The sequence below is a fragment of the Triticum urartu genome, chromosome 1, assembly GCF_003073215.2.
Source record: "Triticum urartu cultivar G1812 chromosome 1, Tu2.1, whole genome shotgun sequence".
NCBI classification, from domain to species: Eukaryota; Viridiplantae; Streptophyta; class Magnoliopsida; order Poales; family Poaceae; genus Triticum; species Triticum urartu.
In genome coordinates this window covers 397000799-397021562 of record NC_053022.1, presented here as the reverse complement: position 1 = coordinate 397021562, position 20764 = coordinate 397000799, and the positions used below count along the sequence as shown (strand labels likewise).

The 20764-nt window shown below is 44.0% G+C and overlaps 1 protein-coding gene across 3 annotated transcripts in view; it reads left to right on the top strand.

Moving 5' to 3' along the window:
• LOC125514527 overlaps positions 1 to 15440 on the top strand; it is a 34112-nt gene extending 18672 nt beyond the window's left edge. The window contains exon 5 of one of the 3 annotated variants that reach the window (XR_007286516.1): positions 15035 to 15440. Coding sequence is in view for 1 of the 3 variants with exons in the window: in XM_048679869.1 (XP_048535826.1) it covers positions 15035 to 15163 (129 nt within the window). In the remaining 2 variants the exon portion in view is untranslated. The remainder of the gene's footprint in view (positions 1 to 15034) is intronic. The other 2 variants (XR_007286481.1, XM_048679869.1) reach the window with 2 other exon arrangements.
• The last annotated feature ends 5324 nt before the right edge of the window (positions 15441 to 20764 follow it).

Genomic DNA, 20764 nt, shown 5'->3' with positions numbered 1-20764 from the left:
TTTGCGCCCTTGGCCTTGACTTTTGGTAGCGCCTGTTCTCGGCTCGTCTCGTGCATAATCCAGGTACGCGTCGACCGTCTGAGCTCCTCCTCACCATTGGTGGTGCTTGAGCGTGCGGTTATGGTGTCACACATAAAGGGAACACAGGATGTGGGATTGAGACAGTGCTTGTAGCAACCCGCAGAAAGGCAAAGGATGCCCATCAAGACTGGTAGGGAGCGAAGGTGGTCACAAAGGTGGACGTTGCTAGTGATGATCCTGGTGCCAGTGATGATCGACATGTAGAAGTGTTCGACCACGAGCCTTCAACAAGGCAATGTACTTAGAGTCGTTGCCAGTGATGATCGACATGTAGAAGAAGTGTTCGACCACGAGTTGAATGGTGGACCGAAAGTGTAGGATAATGAGCACTCGCCAAAAACTAGCCGCAATCACCACCGAGACGAAGCGCTCAAAGCAGGCATGAGGGGTTTGATTAGAGCCATATAGACAGCGACGAAGACGACAAACCATGCCATTAGGAAGAGAACCGAGGTGGTGGCTAGTTGTAGGCATTCTTGACATCAAACTGAGAGACAGACTAGCGGCGAATAGAAGCCACATTGAGAAATGTGCGAAAAGTGGTCATGTGGGCCATATATATAGGAGTAAATGTCTCTTCATAGTCATGACCATGTTCTCACCACTAAACAAGCTTTGTTATGCTCAAGAGTATCATCAGTCTTAGCCTTGTAGACCCACTTACAAGTGATGAGACAAGAACGAGGAGGAAGGGAAATGAGATTCCACGTGCCGATGCGGGCAGGAGCATCAATCTTTGATGCCATCACATGCAGCCATTTGGGATGAACAGCCTCACGACAAGAAGTTGTCTCGGGAAGAGCTGAGCAGTAACCATAGCGGTCAATAGGCAGAAGCGGACGAGCTCGAAAAGCATAAGTAGGCTAAGCTGTAGGCTGTGCGTTTCCAAGGAAAGAAGATATAATAGTCGAGGGAGATGGCTTATCAGAAGAATCCACAACATGCGGACCATGAGTGTAGTAAAGTCGAGGAACATGAGCAAAAGAAGGAACATATAAAAAGTCAAAGTGAGTCTTAACATTCCCACCAAGTGATGGGACGAACACGAGGAGGAAGAGAAACAATATCGCATGTGCCGATGCGCTCAAGATCAACAATCTTCTCTGCCATCGCAAGATGCCATTTGGTATGAATAACATCACTATAAGAAGTTGGCTCAAGAACACCAGCGCCAATGCATGGAAGACCAAGGCGGTTAACAGGCGGAAGCGGATGAGGAAGCAAGCCATAAGTAGGCCGAGAGGGGAAGTGGCCCATCAGTAGACACATTCACAACACGCGGACGATGTATATACAAGTGAGGAAAAGATGGAAGAATACGAGTAGAAATCATCGGGATAAACTCAGGTGATGGAGACAAGGAAGCCAAAACTAATAAGCGAGGTGAGGAAATCATAGGAGATGATGACATTGGATCTGCAATTATGAGAGAAGCAGGAGCAGTACAATGAATGGATAAGGGAGTGACAGGAGTATTGGATTAAAAAAGAGATTTCCTCCATTGAAAAGGTCGAGGAAGATGGACGCGGGTAGAAGGGATGAGACTCATCAAAAGTCATATCCCGAGAAATAGGCATCCGACGCCCAACATGATCCCTTATGCTCATCGTTGTATCCTAAGAAGACACACTCAACGGACTGAGCAGTCAGTTTAGTGCGTTCACGTGGGCAAGGACATAACAAACACAACCAAACAATTGAAGTGTTGAATAATCAAGAAAGAATCAAATAGACGGTCGAAAGGAGCGCCACCCGACAGAGCAATGGATTGCTTTGCTGAAGGGGTTGATGAGATAGATGTAAGTGGAGACAAACTCGGCCCAAAAGTGTGGTGAAAGAGAGGCGGTGACCATCAATGGAGGAGCCGTCTCAAGAAGGTGACGATGCTTGCGCTCAGCCACGCCATTTTGAGCATGAGCACTAGGATAAGAGAACCAAAGTCTGCTCAGCAAGGATTCCATGCAACAGCTTGGAGATATACTCTCCACCAGAGTCACCATAGAACACATGAATAGGCGTAGAGAATTGAGTGTGAACCATGGCAGCAATAGGCTTATAGATAAGACCTCAGTACGAGAAGAAATAAAGTATATATCCAGGTGTGTTGAGAGAAGCCACTAGCGGAGGCAAAGGGAGAAGATCCCTTGAGATCAGAGTGAACAAGGATGAGAGATAAGGTAACTGGACCACGTATTAGAGACATCATCGGAGATGGATCCAAGAAAATCACGTCAAACTAAGGATGAGAGGTCACAAGTGACCCAAGGTGATGATGCCACTCTTGAAAATATCTGGTAGACAAGGCAACAGAGGCAGAGACTGGCGGCACTGGCAATAGAGGGACTTGATCCGGGATCCCACTTGCCTGTGCACTCTTCGTACCCCACCGATCTGGCTAGGTGTTCCTTTCCTGTTTGCAGGTTGTGTGCCACGTGCTTGATTAAGCACCCTGGGTTCTCCTACTGTGCGTCCTTGGCCTTGACTTTTGGTAGCGCCTGTCCTCGGCTCGTCTCGTGCATAATCCAGGTACACGTCGATTGTCCGAGCTCCTGCTCCCCATTGGTGGTGCTCGAGCGTGCGTTTATGGTGTCACACATAAAGGGAACACAAGATGTGGGATTGAGACAGTGCTTGTAGCAACCCGTAGAAAGGCAAAGGATGCCCATCAAGACTGGTAGGGAGCGAAGGTGGTCACAGGTGGACGTTGCTAGTGATGATCCTGGTGCCAGTGATGATCGACATGTAGAAGTGTTCGACCACGAGCCTTCATCAAGGCAAGAAGATCACGGGTTGAATGATCCACATGTAGAAGAAGTGTTCAATCACGAGTTGCCTGGTGGACCGAAAGTGCTGGATAATGAGCACTCGCCAAAAACTAGCCGCAATCACCACTGAGACGAAGCGCTCAAACCAGGCACGAGGGGTTTGCTTCGGGCCATATAGACAACGACGATGACGACAAACCATGCCATTAGGAAGAGAACCGAGGTGGTGGCTAGTTGTAGGCATTCTTGACATCAAGCTGAGAGATAGACTAGCGGCGAATAGAAGCCACATTGAGAAGTGTGCGAAGAGTGGTCATATGGGCCATATATATATAGGAGTAAATGTCTCTTCGTAGTCATGACCATGTTCTCACCACTAAACAAGCTTTGTTATGCTCAAGAGTATCATCAGTCTTAGCCTTGTAGACCCACTTACAAGTGATGAGACGAGAACGAGGAGGAAGGGAAATGAGATTCCACGTGCCGATGCGGGCAAGAGCATCAATCTTCGATGCCATCACATGCAACCATTTGGGATGAGTAGCCTCACGGCAAGAAGTTGTCTCGGGAAGAGCTGAGTAGTAACCATAGCGGTCAATAGGCAGAAGCGAACGAGCTCGAAAAGCATAAGTAAGTTAAGCTGGAGGCGGTGTGTTTCCAACGAAAGAACATATAATAGTCGAGGGAGATGGCTTATCAGAAGAATCCACAACACGCGGACCATGAGTGTAGTAAAGTCGAGGAACATGAGCAAAATAAGGAACATATAAAAAGTCAAAGTGAGTCATAACGTTCCCACCAAGTGATGGGATGAACACGAGGAGGAAGAGAAACAATATCTGACGAGGAAAAAAAATCGTATGTTAGATTTGTTTGACTACTTCTAGATGCTTCACTTATTCGATCCCTCGAGATCAGAGTGAACAAGGATGAGAGATAAGGTAATTGGACCACGTATTAGAGATATCCTCGGAGATGGATCCAAGAAGATCACGTCAAACTAAGGATGAGAGATCACAAGTGACCCAAGGTGATGATGCCACTCTTGAAAATATCTAGTAGACAAGGCAACAGAGGCAGAGACTGGCGGCACTGGCAATAGAGGGACTTGATCCGGCGTCCCACTTTCTTGTGCACTCTTCGTACCCCGCCGATCTGGCTAGGTGTTCCTTTCGTGTTTGCGGGTTGTGTGCCACGTGCTTTATTAAGCACCCCGGGTTCTCCTACTGTGCGCCCTTGGCCTTGACTTTTGGTAGCGCATGTCCTCGGCTCGTCTCGTGCATAATCCAGGTACGCGTCGACTGTCCGAGCTCCTGCTCCCCATTGATGGTGCTCGAGCGTGCGGTTATGGTGTCACACATAAAGGGAACACAGGATGTGGGATTGAGACAGTGCTTGTAGCAACTCATAGAAAGGCAAAGGATGCCCATCAAGACTGGTAGGGAGCGAAGGTGGTCACAAAGGTGGACGTTGCTAGTGATGATCCTGGTGCCAGTGATGATCGACATGTAGAAGTGTTCGACCATGATCCTTCACCAAGGCAATGTACTTAGAGTCGTTGCTAGTGATGATCGACATGTAGAAGAAGTGTTCGACCACGAGTTGAATGGTGGACCGAAAGTGTTGTATAATGAGCACTCGCCAAGAAGATCACGTCGAACTAAGGATGAGAGATCACAAGTGACGCAAGGCGATGATGCCACGCTTGAAAATATCTGGTAGACAAGGCAACAGAGGCAGGGACTGGCGGCACTGGTAGTAGAGGGACTTGATCCGTCATCGCACTTGCTTCTTCGTACCCCGCCGATTTGGCTGGGTGTTCTTTTCCTATTTGTGGGTTGTCCTCGGCTCGTCCCGTGCATAATCTAGGTATGCGTCGACTGTCCGAGCTTCTGCTCACCATTGGTGGTGCTCGAGTGTGCGATGATGGTGTCACGCAAAAAAGGAACATGGGATGTGGCATTGAAACAGTGCTCATAGCAACCCGCAGCAAGGCAAAGGATGCCCATCTAGGCAGGGAGCGGTGGTCACAAAGGTTGACGTTGACTCCATAGGAGTCTCAACTGTGCGGACATAAGAAATTCACTATGACGAGCCTTCACCAAGGCAATTTACTCAGAGTCGTTGCCAGTGATCATCGACATGTAGAAGAAATGTTCAATCACGAGTTGAATGGTGGACCGAAAGTGTAGGATAATGAGCACTCACCAAAAACTAGCCACAATCACCACTGAGATGAAGCGCTCAAACCAGGCACGAGGGGTTTGCTTCGGGCCATATAGACAGTGACAAAGACGACAAACCATGCGATTAGGAAGAGAACCGAGGTGGTGGCTAGTTGTAGGCATTCTTGACATCAAGCTGAGAGACAGACTAGCGATGAATAGAAGCCACATTGAGAAGTGTGTGAAGAGCGGTCATATGGGCCATATATATAGGAGTAAATGTCTCTTCGTAGTCATGACCATGTTCTCACCACTAAACAAGCTTTGTCATGCTCAAGAGATCATCAGCCTTAGCCTTGTAGACCCTCATACAAGTGATGAGACGAGAACGAGGAGGAAGGGAAATGAGATTCCACGTGCCGATGCAGGCAAGAGAATAAATCTTCGATGCCATCACATGCAGCCATTTGGGATGAACAACCTCACGGCAAGAAATTGTCTCGTGAAGAGCTGAGCAGTAACCATAGCGGTCAATAGGCAGAAGCGGGCGAGCTCGAAAAGCATAAGTAGGCTAAGCCGGAGGCGGTGCGTTTCCAATGAAAGAAGATATAATAGTCGAGGGAGATCGCTTATCAGAAGAATCCACAACACGCAGACCATGAGTGTAGTAAAGTCGAGGAACATGAGCAAAAGAAGGAACATATAAAAAGTCAAAGTGAGTCATAACATTCCCACCACGTGATGGGACGAACACGAGGAGGAAGAGAAACAATATCTGATGAGGAAAAAAATCGTATGTCAGATTTGTTTGAGTACTTCTAGATGCTTCCACTCGAATGGTGAAACTTACATAATGTTTTCTAGAGTATTCCAGCTATAAGTAGAAGTATGTGAAGGCTTCCTGAAGTCCTATAAATAGAGGTCTTCACCTCTACTTTGTACCAGACTATGTACCCACTACCTGTAATAGAACTTGTTGTTCTTATCTAAAATCTTGGAGTAGATCTTGTGCCCTAAGAGCTCTGGACTGAACTCTTGCTGCCCTATCGGCCTACATTTGCCTCTAGAGCGATATCTAGCACAGCACATTGAAGTTGTTCCTTCGACACTTGTGTTGTACATATTGTACCAGCAAGGTGGAGTTGCTCCTCCACAATCTTTGTGCTGCTTCGGGTGGCATCAAAGCCTCGTTGACCCATACTAGTTCTTGCTGTCCCCATCTGGATGATATGTTGGATCAGCTTAGTGGAGCAAGATTGTTCACAAAGCTAGATTTAAGAAGTGGATATCATCGAATCCATATAAGACCTGGGGATGAATGGAAAACTGCCTTCAAGACAAAGGAAGGGTTGTTTGAATGGCTAGTCATGCCATTTGGACTCTCAAATGCACCAAGTATCTTTATGCACTTAATGAATCAAGTCTTTCGACCCTTCTTATCCCACTTTGTTGTGGTCTATTTCGATGACATCTTGATCTATAGCAAGGATGAGGATGAACACTTTGATCACATTCGGAAGGTGCTAGAAGTACTAAGGGAAAATGAGCTCTGCGTCAACTTGAAGAAATGTGTTTTCCTGCAAACACAACTTCTTCTCCTAGGATTCGTCATAACATGTGACGGCATTCATGTTGATGATTCTAACGTTGAAGCAATCCGAGAATAGCCAACTCCGAAGACCATTTCTGAGGTAAGAAGTTTTCGTGGCTTTGCAACTTTCTATAGGCGATCTGTGAAGAATTTCCGCACTATCATGGCACCAATTACCGAGTGTTTGAAGAAAGGAAAGTTCCAATGGACGGAAGCAGCTGAAGCTAGTTTCAATGGATCTGGCTTGCCTGCTCCCTTCCCATGCTCCCATCCGTGCTCCCACTTCATCCTACGGCTGTCTTTTTTTTTCCTTTTTTCCTTCTAATCTAATCATCTCCCCCTGATTTTAAGGGGGTGGGGCCGGGTCTTATTTTGTTCCAATCAAATCAAGCCACATATGCGGTAACACGGATGGGCACACGCGCGGGGAGCAGGCAAGTCTCGTCCAGTTTCAATGAGATTAAACAAAAACTATCACAAGCTCCTGTCTTGGTGCTACCTGATTTCAACAAGACTTTTGAGTTGGAGTGTAATTATCAGCAAAGGACAATGCTTATGTGATAGACCTTCCAAGCGACATGGCCATATCCAACACTTTCAATGTTGCAGACTTGACTCTCTACCATCCAGAGGAAGCACTCTATGAAGATAACTCGAGGGCGAGTTCCAAACAACCAGGGGAGAATGATGAGGAACATTAGTTGAGGAAAAAATCGTATGCCAGATTTGTTTGACTATTTCTAGATGCTTCCACTCTAGTGTAGTATTTCTTTTATTTTCTTTTTCACCCTACCTACTGTTTTCTAGAGTCTTCTAGTTGTGAGTAGCTATGAGTAGAATGATGAAACTTACATAAGGTTTTCTAGAGTATTCCAGCTATAAGTAGAAGTATGTGAAGGCTTCCCAAAGCCCTATAAATAGAGGTCCTCACCTCTACTTTGTACCAGACTATGTACCCACTACCTGTAATAGAACTTGTTGTTCTTATCTAAGATCTTGGAGTAGATCTTGTGCCCTAGGAGTTCTGGACTGAACTCTTGCTGCCCTATCGGCCTACATTCGCCTGGAGCGATATCTAGCACAACACGTTGAAGATGTTTCTTCAACACTTGTGTTGTACACATTGTAGTAGCAAGGTGGATTTGCTCCTCCACAACCTTTATGCTGCTTCAATATCCCACGTGCCGATGCGCTCAAGAGCAACAATCTCCTCTGCCCTCGCAAGGTGCCATTTGGTATGAATAACATCATGATAAGAAGTCAGCTCAAGAACATCAGCGCAAACGCTTGGAAGACCAAGGCGGTTAACAGGCGGAAGCGGGCGAGGAAGCAAGCCATAAGTAGGCTAGGAGGGGAAGTGGCACATTGGTAGACACATTCACAACACGCGGACTATATATATAGAAGTGAGGAAAAGATGGAAGAATACGAGCAAAAATCATCGGAATAAACAAGTGATGGAGACAAGGAAGCCACAACTGATGAAGGTGTAGAATCCCGTGATAAGCGACGTGAGGAAATCATAGGAGATGATGGCATTAGATCTGCAATTATCGAAGAAGCAGGAGCAGTACAAGGAATGGATAAGGGATTGATAGGAGTGTTGGATTTAAAACAAAGAGATTTCCTCCATTGAAAAGGTCGAGGAAGATGGACATAGGTGACCCAAGGCGATGATGCTAGTGCTGAAAATAGCTGGTAGGCAAGGCAACAGAGTCTGAGATCGGCGGCGATAGCAGCAAAGGGACTTGATCCAGCATCCCACGTGCCTATGCACTCTCCGGACCCTGTCGATTCGGCTTGGTGTTCTTCTCCCATTTGCGGGTTGTGTGCCACGCACTTGATTAAGCACCCAAGGTTCTCCTACAATGCTCCCTTGGTCCTGGCTCTAGGTAGCGCCTTGTCCTCGGCTTGTCCCGTGCATAATCTAGGTACGTGTCAACTATTCGAGCTCTTGCTCACCATTGGTGGTGCTCGACCGTGTGGCTATGGTGTCGCGCAACAAGGGAACACGGGATGTAAGATTGAGACAGTGCTCATAGCAACCCACAACAAGGCAAAGGATGCCCATCAAGATTGACATGGAGCGAAGGTGGGAACAAAGGTGGACGTTGACTCTATATAGGAGTCTCAACAGTGCACTCATTAGTAAGCGCAGCACGAGCAAGATCCTGGATATACTTCTCTTTGGCAATAATGAACAATCTCAAGGAAGTAGCGAAGAGGATCAAGATCAGACATACAAAATTCACTATGACGAGCCGTCACGAAGGCAATGTACTTAAGAGTCGTCGTGATTGCCATGTGGACGAAGTGTTCGACCATGAGTTGAATGGTGGACTGAAAGTGCAGGATCATGAGCACTCGCCAAAAACCAGCCGCAATCACCACTGAGACGAAGCGCTCAAACCAGGCACGAGGGGTTTGCTTAGGGCCATATAGACAGTGACGGAGACGACAAACCATGCCATCAGGAAGAGAACCCAGGTGGTGGCTACTTGTAGGCATTCTTGACATCAAGCTAAGAGACAGACTAGCGGCAAATAGAAGCCATATTGAGAAGTGTGCGAAGAGTGGCCGTGTGGGCCATATATGTAGGAGCAAATGTCTCATCGTAGTCATGACCATGTTCTCACTACTAAGCGAGCTTTGTAACACTCAAGAGTATTATCAGTCTTAACCTTGTAGACCCACTTACAAGTGATGAGACAAGCACGAGGAGGAAGGGAAATGAGATTCCACATGCCGATGCGGGCAAGAGCATCAATCTTCGATGCCATCACATGCAGCCATTTGATATGAACGACCTCACGGTAACAAGTCGTCTCAGGAAGAGCTGCATGGTAACCTTAGCGGTCAATAGGCAAAAGCGGGCAAACTGGAAAGCCATAAGTAGGGTGAGTTGGAGGAACTGTGTTGCCAACAAAAGAAGATAATAGTCGAGGGAGATGGCTCATCAGAAGAATCCACAACATCGGCAGTAAGAACATGAATAGGAGAATCTGGTGGTGGATTGGAGGACAAATTGGAAGAATCATAAGTTGTATGAAAACCTTGAAAACCTGTCGATGGAGAACCAAAAGAAGTAGCTACCAGACACTAACATCTTGTAATCTCTAGCGTATTCAGGGGCCCAATGGAAGAGGTCGACGAAGAAGCATCACGAGACGAAGAATCACTCAATTTTCTAGAAGCAGTCGCGGATTGCGGATTGTTCTAACCGGTTTTTCAGTTTCATATTTTATCTGTTTTTCTCTATCTTTTTGTTTTTTTGCCAAACCGGAAAGGTCGAGGAAGATGGACAAAGGTAGAAGGAAGAGATTCATCAAAAGTCATATCCCCAGAAATAGGCATCTGAGGACCAACATGATCTCAACAACGATATTCCATGTGCTCATCGTTGTATCCTAAGAAGAGACACTCTACAGACTGAGCAGTCAGTTTGATGCATTCATGTGGGGCAAGGACATAGCAAACATAACCAGACAATTGAAGTGCCGAATAATCTGGAAACAATCAAATAGGCGCTTGAAAGGAGTGCCACCCCTTCAGAGTTGTGGATTGCTGAAGATTGATGTGATAGATGGAAATGGAGACAGACTCGACCCAAAAGTGCGGCGGAAGAGAGGTAGTGACTATCAACGGACGAGCCGTCCCAAGAAGGTGACAATGCTTGCACTCAGCCACGCCATCGCCATCGCCATTCTGAGCATGTGCACTAGGACAAGAGGCCTGTGCAAGATTACCTTGCTCAGTAAGGACTACACGTAACAGCTTGGAGATATATTCTCGAGCAAAGTTAGCATAAAACACATGAATAGGCGTAGAGAACAGAGTGTGAACCATGGCAGCAAAAGACATATCTAGATAAGACCTCACTACGGGGAGAAATAAAACATATCAATGTGTGTCAAGATAAATCATCTATATATATTCTCCAGCAGAGTCAACATAGAACACGCGAATAGGCGTGGAGAACTGAGTGTGAACCATGGCAACAGAATGCTTATATATAGATAAGACCTCACTATGGGAGAAATCAGGGTCAGGCCGGCAAAATTAGAGTCCCTGTGGGAAACTCAATCCTGCAATAGAGAATTAAACAGGTGTAGTGTATATATCATAATGTCCTACATAGCAAGGATATTCAAGAATCATACCTATTCAAAGCTTGGTTGCATAGTCTTTACTTGAATAACAACATTCTTTTAGTGTTCTTTGAAATAAAATCTTCAATTATATCCTCAAAATCAATGTTCTCCAACACTTCACTCTCAAGTGCTATTGTGGCCAAATCAGTAACCCTTTGTTGTGTCATTGTAGTACACATAGGACTTCAATAGCTTTAATTTTGAAAAGCTTCTTTCTGCTGATGCAACAGTCACATGAATGGTCAAAAGAACTATGTATGCAATACCTGCATTGGGAAAACAATCATGTCACTTTAAAAACTTTAGAATTTCAACTAGGCCCATATCATCCTTTGGAATGGAATCTTTAAGTAACCTCAACTCCACTGCAGTTCATTAGCATCAATGTCAGATTTGCTATCTTTTTTAAGGGCCGCCTCAAGATTATCACAATATTTCAAGCTCTCATTATCCAATGACTGCAATGATTTGGAAGTAAATAAGAAACGAAAATTTTCTGCTAACCTCATATTGTTCAAATCTTCTTGTAAGTGACATAATTGCTTGATCAACAATAGTTGTAAAATAACCGTTTCTAAATGACCTCTGCAGACTGTGTGGCAACATTTTTGTCATCTGGGTTCTCATCAAAATGTCTCTTTCTTTTAATTTCTCGTCTTTCATGAAATGTTGTACTAATAACCACATCAAGTGCAATTTTTTTGGCTATCCCCAATGCTTCTAACTAGCCACTTTCTCTATACCCTTTGAAAAAAATAATCAACCCTTTCACTTTCTCAATAGCAACATCTATATGCATATCCTTTGCTTGCAAGTGTTTGCTTACTAAATTAACAACATCTTGTTATCCTCGATGGCAACGATACAATACGTGTCTTGCTGCCCCTTCTATCACTGGGAAAGAACACCGCAAGATTGAACCCAAAGCTAAGCACTTCTCCTATGGCAAGAACTACCAATCTAGTTGGCCAAACCAAACGGATAATTCGAAGAGACTTGCAAAGATAAAAAATCATACATAAAAGAATTCAGAGAAGATTCAAATATTGTTCATAGATAGACTTGATCATAAACCCACAATTCATCGGTCTCAATAAACACACCGCAAAAGAAGAAGATTACATCGAATAGATCTCCACAAGAGAGGGGGAGAACATTGTATTGAGATCCAAAAAGAGAGAAGAAGCCATCTAGCTACTAACTATGGACCCGAAGGTCTGAGGTAAACTACTCACACTTCATCGGAGAGGCTATGATGATGTAGAAGCCCTTCGTGATGACGGCCCTCTCCGGCGGAGCTCCGGAACAGGCCCCAAGATGGGATCTCGTGGATACAGAAAGTTGCGGCGGTGGAATTAGGTTTTGGCTCCTGTTCTGATCGTTTGGGGGTACGTGGGTATATATAGGAGGAAGGAGTACGTCGGTGGAGCATCGAGGGGCCCACGAGGCAGGGGGCGCGCCCTAGGGGGGGCGCCCCTACCCTCGTGAGCACCTCTTTGCTTCCTTGCAGTAGGGTCCAAGTCTCCTGGATCACGTTCGGTGAGAAAATCACGTTCCCGAAGATTTTATTCTGTTTGGACTCCGTTTGATATTCCGTTTCTTCGAAACACTGAAATATGCAAAAAACAGCAATTCTGGACTGGGCCTCCGGTTAATAGGTTAGTCCCAAAAATAATATAGAAGTGGAAAATAAAGCCCAATATAGTCCAAAACAGTAGATAATATAGCATGGAGCAATCAAAAATTATAGATACGTTGGAGACGTATCACACCAACGTTGGTGACCGTCGCTCGTTGCTCGAACTGTAGCGCCGCCTGATGAGGTTGATCTCGCGAAGCCCAAGGTCATCAAGGAAACGGTGAAATTTGCCCATCTATCTTCTTTCTAGGTTAGCATTATTCTTACCCGCCCCTCGCCTGCTAGATCAAGTTGGAGTCACCGGTAACGACCCAAGGACCAGGTTGCGAGGAGCGCAACTCAGCTTTTGGAGGAAAGCAAAGTGATTTGCATCAGCAAAGGACCACATACGATTGACAATCACCAAGGGGGTGCCTAAGGCGAACACAGAGGGCAAAGGTTCGAGTCAGTGCAGCATTAAGGCCTCACATGTTTCAAGAAGACCACACCGAACTAAGGATGAGAGATGAGAGTAACACAAGTAACCAAGGCGATGATCCCACTGCTGAAAAGAGCTGGTAGACAAGGTAACAGAGGTGGAGAGACTGGCGGTGGTGGCAACGGAGGGAAAGTGAAGCCAGTCAAGCTCCCAGAGGCCCTAGGAGTTATGACATCGGGGGCCAGCGTGAGGAGAATGTCAAGAGAGGTCGGGGTAGACCGAATTTGACATGGGAGGAGTCCGTTAAGAGAGACCTGAAGGGTTGGAGTATCACCAAATAACAAGCTATGGACAGGGGTGCGTGGAAGCTTGCTATCCATGTGCCAGAGCCATGAGTTGTTTGCGAGATCTTGTGGGTTTCACCTCTAGCCTACCCCAACTTGTTTGGGACTAAAGGCTTTGTTGTTGTTGTAGCAAGGAAAAGAAATTTTGGTTGTGGGTATTGCGAGCTAGCCTCCCCGCAGTTTCTGGGAAGCGCGGACTCCACTACCAGCAGCATCGAGGTCGGAGGCAAGGGGTGGCCGGTTTCGGCCGCAAGCGGGCGGTTTTGCGTTGGGTGTCCTCGTCGGCGCTTGGCTTCAGCCGCGGAGTAATCGGGGCCTTGGCTTTGCCGTGACACATTACAGCGTCCCTACTGTTGTGCTTCTGCTCTCGGTTGATTCGGGGGTGGGCATCAGCGTGTGACATCGATTGCAGAGGATTCGGGCCGTGGGGCATCGCATCTTCCTGCCAGTGGAAGTCCTGCGTCCCCTTGAGGCTGGTACGGATTCTGGCAAGGACAGAGTTTTTCTCAGCCCTTTTTCATTGCGTGTGCATTCTTTAGAATCACGTATATTCTTCAGTAATGCTCCCAAATCTCTGCTCACTCCAGAAGTCCAGCTACAGTGCATCACGTAATTTTCTTGTTTAGTTGCCATTAGCCAACTTCACAGAATTCAACTTGGATTTATTTGAACGGCAATGTCTCGAGCTTTTGGGGAGCAACAGTAATTACAAGCTTAGCTAGTGCCATACCAACACTTTGCCATTGTGAGGATTTGCGTCCCACCTCTACCCCAATGTCACAAGTAAAATTATTGTGATTATCTATCTGATGACATGAGTAATTTAACTTTTGTTCTGTGTTTCATGTTGTCTGGAGCAATGCTTGGCTCCTAGCAGTTTCTACATGGATTTATTTCCGTGCAATGAGAACGACTATCAATATTTGCTGAATTTTTGGTCGACTCAACCCACAAACCAAGAGGACTTAACCCTCTTCTCCTTGATAGTCCAACAATCAGCAAGTTGAAAAGATTTAAATCAAGGTTCCATGATAATTCTTTTGAATCTCCCTGTAAGGTAGGCTTTTCAGATATTGCATTTCAAACTAAAGGTGCATTCCTTTTACTTCCGGCAATATAACCTATGTACTTTTAATTGTGCATAATCTATGTACAATATTTAGGTTTTGCAGAAAAATATTGTTTTAATTGGTTGTTGTTTGCCTGTCAGTCACACAAGCCTTTATTTATATTAGGCCTTAGATGCTACTCCCTCTGTAAATTAATATAAGAGTGTTTAGATCACTATGGAGGGAGTACTAAGTACTAACTGTTATCCCTTTGTAATAGAAGAGCATAATTTCCACTCCATAGTTGTTGATCATATTTCTGTGTGCCACATTCTAGTTCCAAAAATGCATGTTGATGGCCCACCTTATTGATTGCCTGCTGATATTGTGAGATATTTGATTATGCTTGATAATATTAGTAGCGAAGAGTGCCTCATTAAAAATCTTAGTTGGAGAGTGAAATTTGCGTTAGTAGTATGTACTGAATTTTACGGCAGTCATAAGATGAAATTGTTCCTGTGAAACTGAGGACTGAAAGAGCTGATTTTGGTGCTCAACGATATGATATTTTAGCCCCTGCATAAATTGTGGGAAATCCCATGTACATGGAAAATGAAGGACTCAAAGGTTAACATAATCCATTTTATAAATCATCACAGGTGCATATTCATTATGTATGAGATTATTCTGGGATACCGCCTCCATTAATTAATTATGTATTAGAGAGGGAATTTATCTTTTGCGATAAACTGAGGAGGGGAGCAGTTATGTTTGCCCTTGCAATTGTGACATGTGTATTTCTACATCTGACACACAGCGTAACTATTTCAGGGCTTGACAGACCAGTTTTTATCCGGAAGAAAGGCCTTTAGCGTGTGTTTGGATCTGAAGAAACAAAGCAAGATATGGCTGTCATTCCTCCTAACTTGGCTAGTTACTAGTATCTCCTTGATCCTTTGATGAGGTAGTCTTGGCGAGTGTTTGGGCAATAGAGAACATAACTTGGCAATTTCTGTACAGGTTTACCGTATCCATTTATTCAGGACTAGGAGCTGAAATTCTGAATTTTATAGTTCAGGAGTAACTACCTCCTGATGTACCGGTGGAATTTAATAGTTTCATCGAATGTGAATCAGAGTATATGTTGTTAATATAGTTGGGTATACATATCATGCCATATTTCTTTTCTAAGGTGTTCGATGAGTTCAATGCAATGAAACAGATGAGCTGAACATATTCAAGGTTTCTAGCGGGAATCACTTCATGTCCATTCTGGTGATAATGGTTGTACTCCAGGTAAAAAAACAAATAGTATAATTCTTCGTTTCCATATATGTATTAGTTTTGGTTGTTGTTATATGTTGTTTCCTTTGTATATATGCAAGCTCTTATCATCGATTTCCTTGGCAAATTAACTTAAACAATCATGTTAAGCTGGCAGTTATGGTTGGTACTGATGGGAGCTTGTTTAGGTGCTGATGGTCCAAGAATTGTATTTGTGTGGTGGATGTAATTATGTTATGAGGTCAATATGTAACTTATTATACTACATTTATGGACCAAGCCATGAATCAGTACCAAAATTCAGCATTCGTGAGAAGAAATGTGAACTTATAATGTTTTTTTTGTGAGGGAAAAGGGAATTTTATTCCAATGTACCAGGGTTACAATCAAGAGGCACAAGTTCTCAATGCAAGGACCTCTATGGATCCATACAGCGGTAGTAGTCTTTGTACTCTGTACGGCTGTAACTAGCCAACCGATCAGCAACCCTATTTTGTTCCCTTCTAAGCCTATGTTTGTCCATATGAGTGAGCATATTCCCCGATAAAATGGATAGAGATAAATATACTCATGGTCACTATAGTTGCGATGGAAGCATGATACGGTCACTGAACTTCGGAATACACTTGATACGGTCATTGAATACGATGTGACGTGAAAATATAGTCATTGTAGCACGTACACGGTGGGTAGACGGTGGGTTTGACCAACTGTTGACCGCCACGTAGTTCGTCTTGATTCGGCCAATCTTGCATGGAGTTTTTTTGTAAAAGAGCAAAATTCCCCATCCTCAAATCCCTAACCTGCAGTTCCCCGTCAAATCCCTAACCTCACTCTGCTCCGCCTCCCTCCCGTTGCTTTTCTCCGCCTCCCCTCATCGCCGTCGTCGAGGAGGGCAGTTCCTTGCCCTCTGGTGCTCATGTCTGCCGCTAGCTCCTCCTCCTCTGCTGTTCGTCGCCGTGCACTGGCACTGCCACTGGCCCGCTGCCCGACCTGCAAGGAGAAGGTGCGCATGTATGTCTCCACAACAGAGAAGCATGATGGATGGGTGTTTTACAAGTGCCAGAAGCATGGGGTAAGTTATGCTGTTCGTTTTACATTGTTGATGTGATTTGCTTATGTTCTGGATCCAAAGATTGAAGCACCACATTCGTCTCTGGTTCGGGATAGGTCACTTGTGATTTCTGGCGGTGGGAGTTGGAGTATGTTGAGCACGTAGTTGAGAAGCAGTATCTCGTTGGTGATGCGACGGTGGATGCTATTGGTGCGACGGAGGAACGCAGGGAGGAACTTCTGAAAGCACAAGAACTGTTCTATATGAATGGGTTTGTCAGCAATGTTAAGAAGGTTTTGAAGAAGAATGACAGTAACAATCTGATGACCGGGCAGCAAGCTGTTGCACTGATGATGCTTGGGAGAGAGCTGGTGATGCTCATGAAGATGTTGGTTGGTGTTGTGGTGGTGCTAGGTCTTGCAGCATTGGTGGTGATCATGCTGAAGAAGTGAAGATGATGATGTTCTGGTGTTGCTAGGTCTATGCTGTTAGTTATTTTGTGTCTTGTAATGGTGGTGGTGAACCTTGCTGTTAGTGTGTGTCCTGTCCTCTAATGGTTGTGGTGAATCTTGGTGAACCCTGATGCAATGGTGGTGTTTGAACTCTTTTGTTTCAGCATGATGCAATGGAAAGTAGTACTTGGCATGTTTCTGTCTGTTCTATGTATGATCACTGCATGATGTTGTCAGTTGATCAGTCCTTTTAAACTGCCAATTTAAGTTAAGTGATAATGTAGATGATTGTTGATGTGTTGTTCTAATTGGCAAAGTTAAGTTTCAATGTTAAGTGCCAAAGTTAAGTGACGGTCCTTTAAAGAGCCAAAGGACTTACATATTTCTGTCTATAATAAGCAGTACCAGTTTTCAATGCTAATGATCATCAACAGTTTCTTTGTACAATAAGCAGTACCGGTTTTGAATGTGAAGTGCCAATTTGTGATCAGCATAATACAAGAGAAAATGGCATTAAACTGCTCAATTGGAATAAATTTGGCATGAGAAGAAGACCAAACATGATCATCCACCAAAATAACTAAACATCATCATTCATGAAGAGTAGTAAATGATACGTCCATTTTGCGTCATGCTTTTATATCAATATTTATTGCATTATGGGCTGTTATTTCACATTATGTCACAATACTTATGGTTATTCTCTCTTATTTTACAAGGTTTACATAAGGAGGGAGAATGCCGGCAGTTGGAATTCTGGGCTGGAAAAGGAGCAAATATTAGAGACCTATTCTGCACAACTCCAAAAGTCCTGAAACTCCACGGAACACCTTATAATAAATAATGAAAAATCCTCGCCAAAGATGAAGACCAGGGGGCCCACACCCTTCTCACGAGGGTGGGCCCCCCCTAGGGCGCGCCCCTGTCTCGTGGGCCCCCTGGTGGCTCTCCGATGACCATCTTCTCCTATATGAAGTCTTTCGTCGAGAAAAAAAATAAGAAGCAACCTTTCGGGACGAAACTACGCCGCCACAAGGCGGAACCTTGGCGGATCCAATCTAGAGCTCCGACAGAGCTGTTCTGCCGGGGAAACTTCCCTCCCGGAGGGGGAAATCATCGCCATCGGTATCACCAATGCTCCTCTCATTGGGAGAGGGCAATCTCCATCAACATCTTCATCAGCACCATCTCATCTCAAAACCCTAGTTCATCTCTTGTATCCAATTCTTGTCTCCAAGTCCGGGATTGGTGCTAGTAGGTTGCTAGTAGTGTTAATTACTCCTTATAGTTGATGCTAGTTGGTTTAATTGGTGGAAGATCATATGTTCAGATCCTTTATGCATATTAATACCCCTCTGATTATGAACATGTTTATGCTTTGTGAGTAGTTATGTTTGTTCCTGAGGACAAGGGAGAAGTCTTGCTATTAGTAGTCATGTGAATTTGGTATTCGTTCGATATTTTGATGAGATGTATGTTGTCTAGCCTCTAGTGGTGTTATGTGAATGTCGACTACATAACACTTCACCATTATTTGGGCCTAGAGGAAGGCATTGGGAAGTAATAAGTAGATGATGGGTTGCTAGAGTGAGAGAAGCTTAAACCCTAGTTTATGCGTTGCTTCGTAAGGGGCTGATTTGGATCCATAGGTTTCATGCTATGGTTAGGTTTACCTTAATAATTTTGTTGTAGTTGCGGATGCTTGCAATAGAGGTTAATCATAAGTGGGATGCTTGTTCAAGTAAAAACAACACCCAAGCACCGGTCCACCCACATATCAAATTATCAAAGTATCGAACGCGAATCATATGAACATGATGAAAACTAGCTTGACGATATTCCCATGTGTCCTCGGGAGCGCTTTTCCTTATATAAGAGTTTGTCCAGGCTTGTCCTTTGCTACAAAAAGGATTGGGCCACCTTTCTGCACTTTATTTACTTTTGTTACTTGTTGCTCATTACAAATTATCTCATTACAAAACTATTTGTTACCACTTATTTCAGTACTTGCAGAGAATACCTTGCTGAAAACCATTTATCATTTCCTTCTACTCCTCGTTGGCTTCGACACTCTTACTTATCGAAAGGACTACGATAGATCCCCTATACTTGTGGGTCATCAAGACTCTTTTCTGGTGCCGTTGCTGGGGAGTGAAGCGCCTTTGGTAGGTGGAATTTGGTAAGGAAAAATTTATATAGTGTGTTGAAATTTACTGTCACTTGTTATTATGGAAAGTAATCCTCTAAGGAGCTTGTTCGGGGTATCTTCACCCCGACCAGTAGAGGAAAGACTTGCTCCTCAACCTACTGAACCTATTGAAAATGAAATTCCTTATGAGTATCCTTCGAGTATAATAGAAAAACTGCTAGCTAATCCTTTTACAGGAGATGGAACAAAGCATCCTGATGAACACCTAATATATGTGGATGAAGTTTGTGGATTATTTAAGCTTGCAGGTATTTCCGATGATGTTGCTAAGAACAAGGTCTTCCCTTTATCTTTGAAGGGAGACGCATTGACATGGTATAGGCTATGTGATGATATGGGATCATGGAACTGTAGAAGATTGAAATTGGAATTTCATCAAAAGTATTACCCTATGCATCTTGTTCATCGTGATCGGAATTATATATATAATTTTTGGCCTCGCGAAGGAGAAAGCATCGCTCAAGCTTGGGGGAGGCTTAAATCAATGTTATATTCATGCCCCAATCATGAGCTCTCAAGAGAAATGATTATTCAAAAAAATTATGCTCGGCTTTTTGAAAATAATCGCACCATGCTTGATACTTCTTGTGCTGGCTCTTTTATGATGAAGACTATTGAATTCAAATGGGATTTATTGGATAGAATTAAACGCAACTCTGAAGATTGGGACCTCAACAATGGTAAGGAGTCAGGTATGACACCTAAGTTTGATTGTGTTAAATCTTTTATGGATACCGATATTTTCCATAAGTTTAGCACTAAATATGGACTTGATTCTGAGATAGTAGCTTCTTTCTTTGAATCTTTTGCTACTTATGTTGATCTCCCTAAGGAGAAGTGGTTTAAATAGCATCCTCCCATAGAAGTAAAAGTAGTTGCACCTATTAAAGTTGAAGAAAAGACTGCCACTTATAATGATCCTATTGTTCCTACTTCTTATGTTGAGAAACCACCTTTCCCTGTTAGGATAAAGGATCATGCTAAAGCTTCAACTGTGGTTCGTAAAAGCAATATTAAAACATATACACCTCCTAAGCAAGTTAAAGTTGAACCTAATATTGCTATTGTTAAAGAGCTCTTGTCTGATAATATTGATGGGCATGTTATTCAGTTCTGTGGTGAAACTGCTAGAATTGCTAAACCTTGTGCTAAAGATAAACATAGACATGTGGTAGGCGTGCCTATTATTTCTGTTAAAATAGGAGATCATTGTTATCATGGCTTATGTGATATGGGTGCTAGTGCTAGTGTTATACCTTATGACTTGTATAAAGAAATCAAGCATGAAATTGCACCTGATGAGTTAGAAGATATTGATGTCACAATTAAACTTGCTAATAGAGATACTATTTCAGCAATGGGAATTGTTAGAGATGTTGAAGTCTTGTGCGGGAAAACTAAATATCCTGCTGATTTTCTTATTCTTAGTTCTCCACAAGATAGCTTTTGTCACATTATATTTGGTAGACCCTTCTTGAATACAGTTAATGCTAGGATAGACTGCGAAAAGAATGTTGTTACTATTGGCTTGGATGATATGACTCATGAGTTTAATTTCTCTA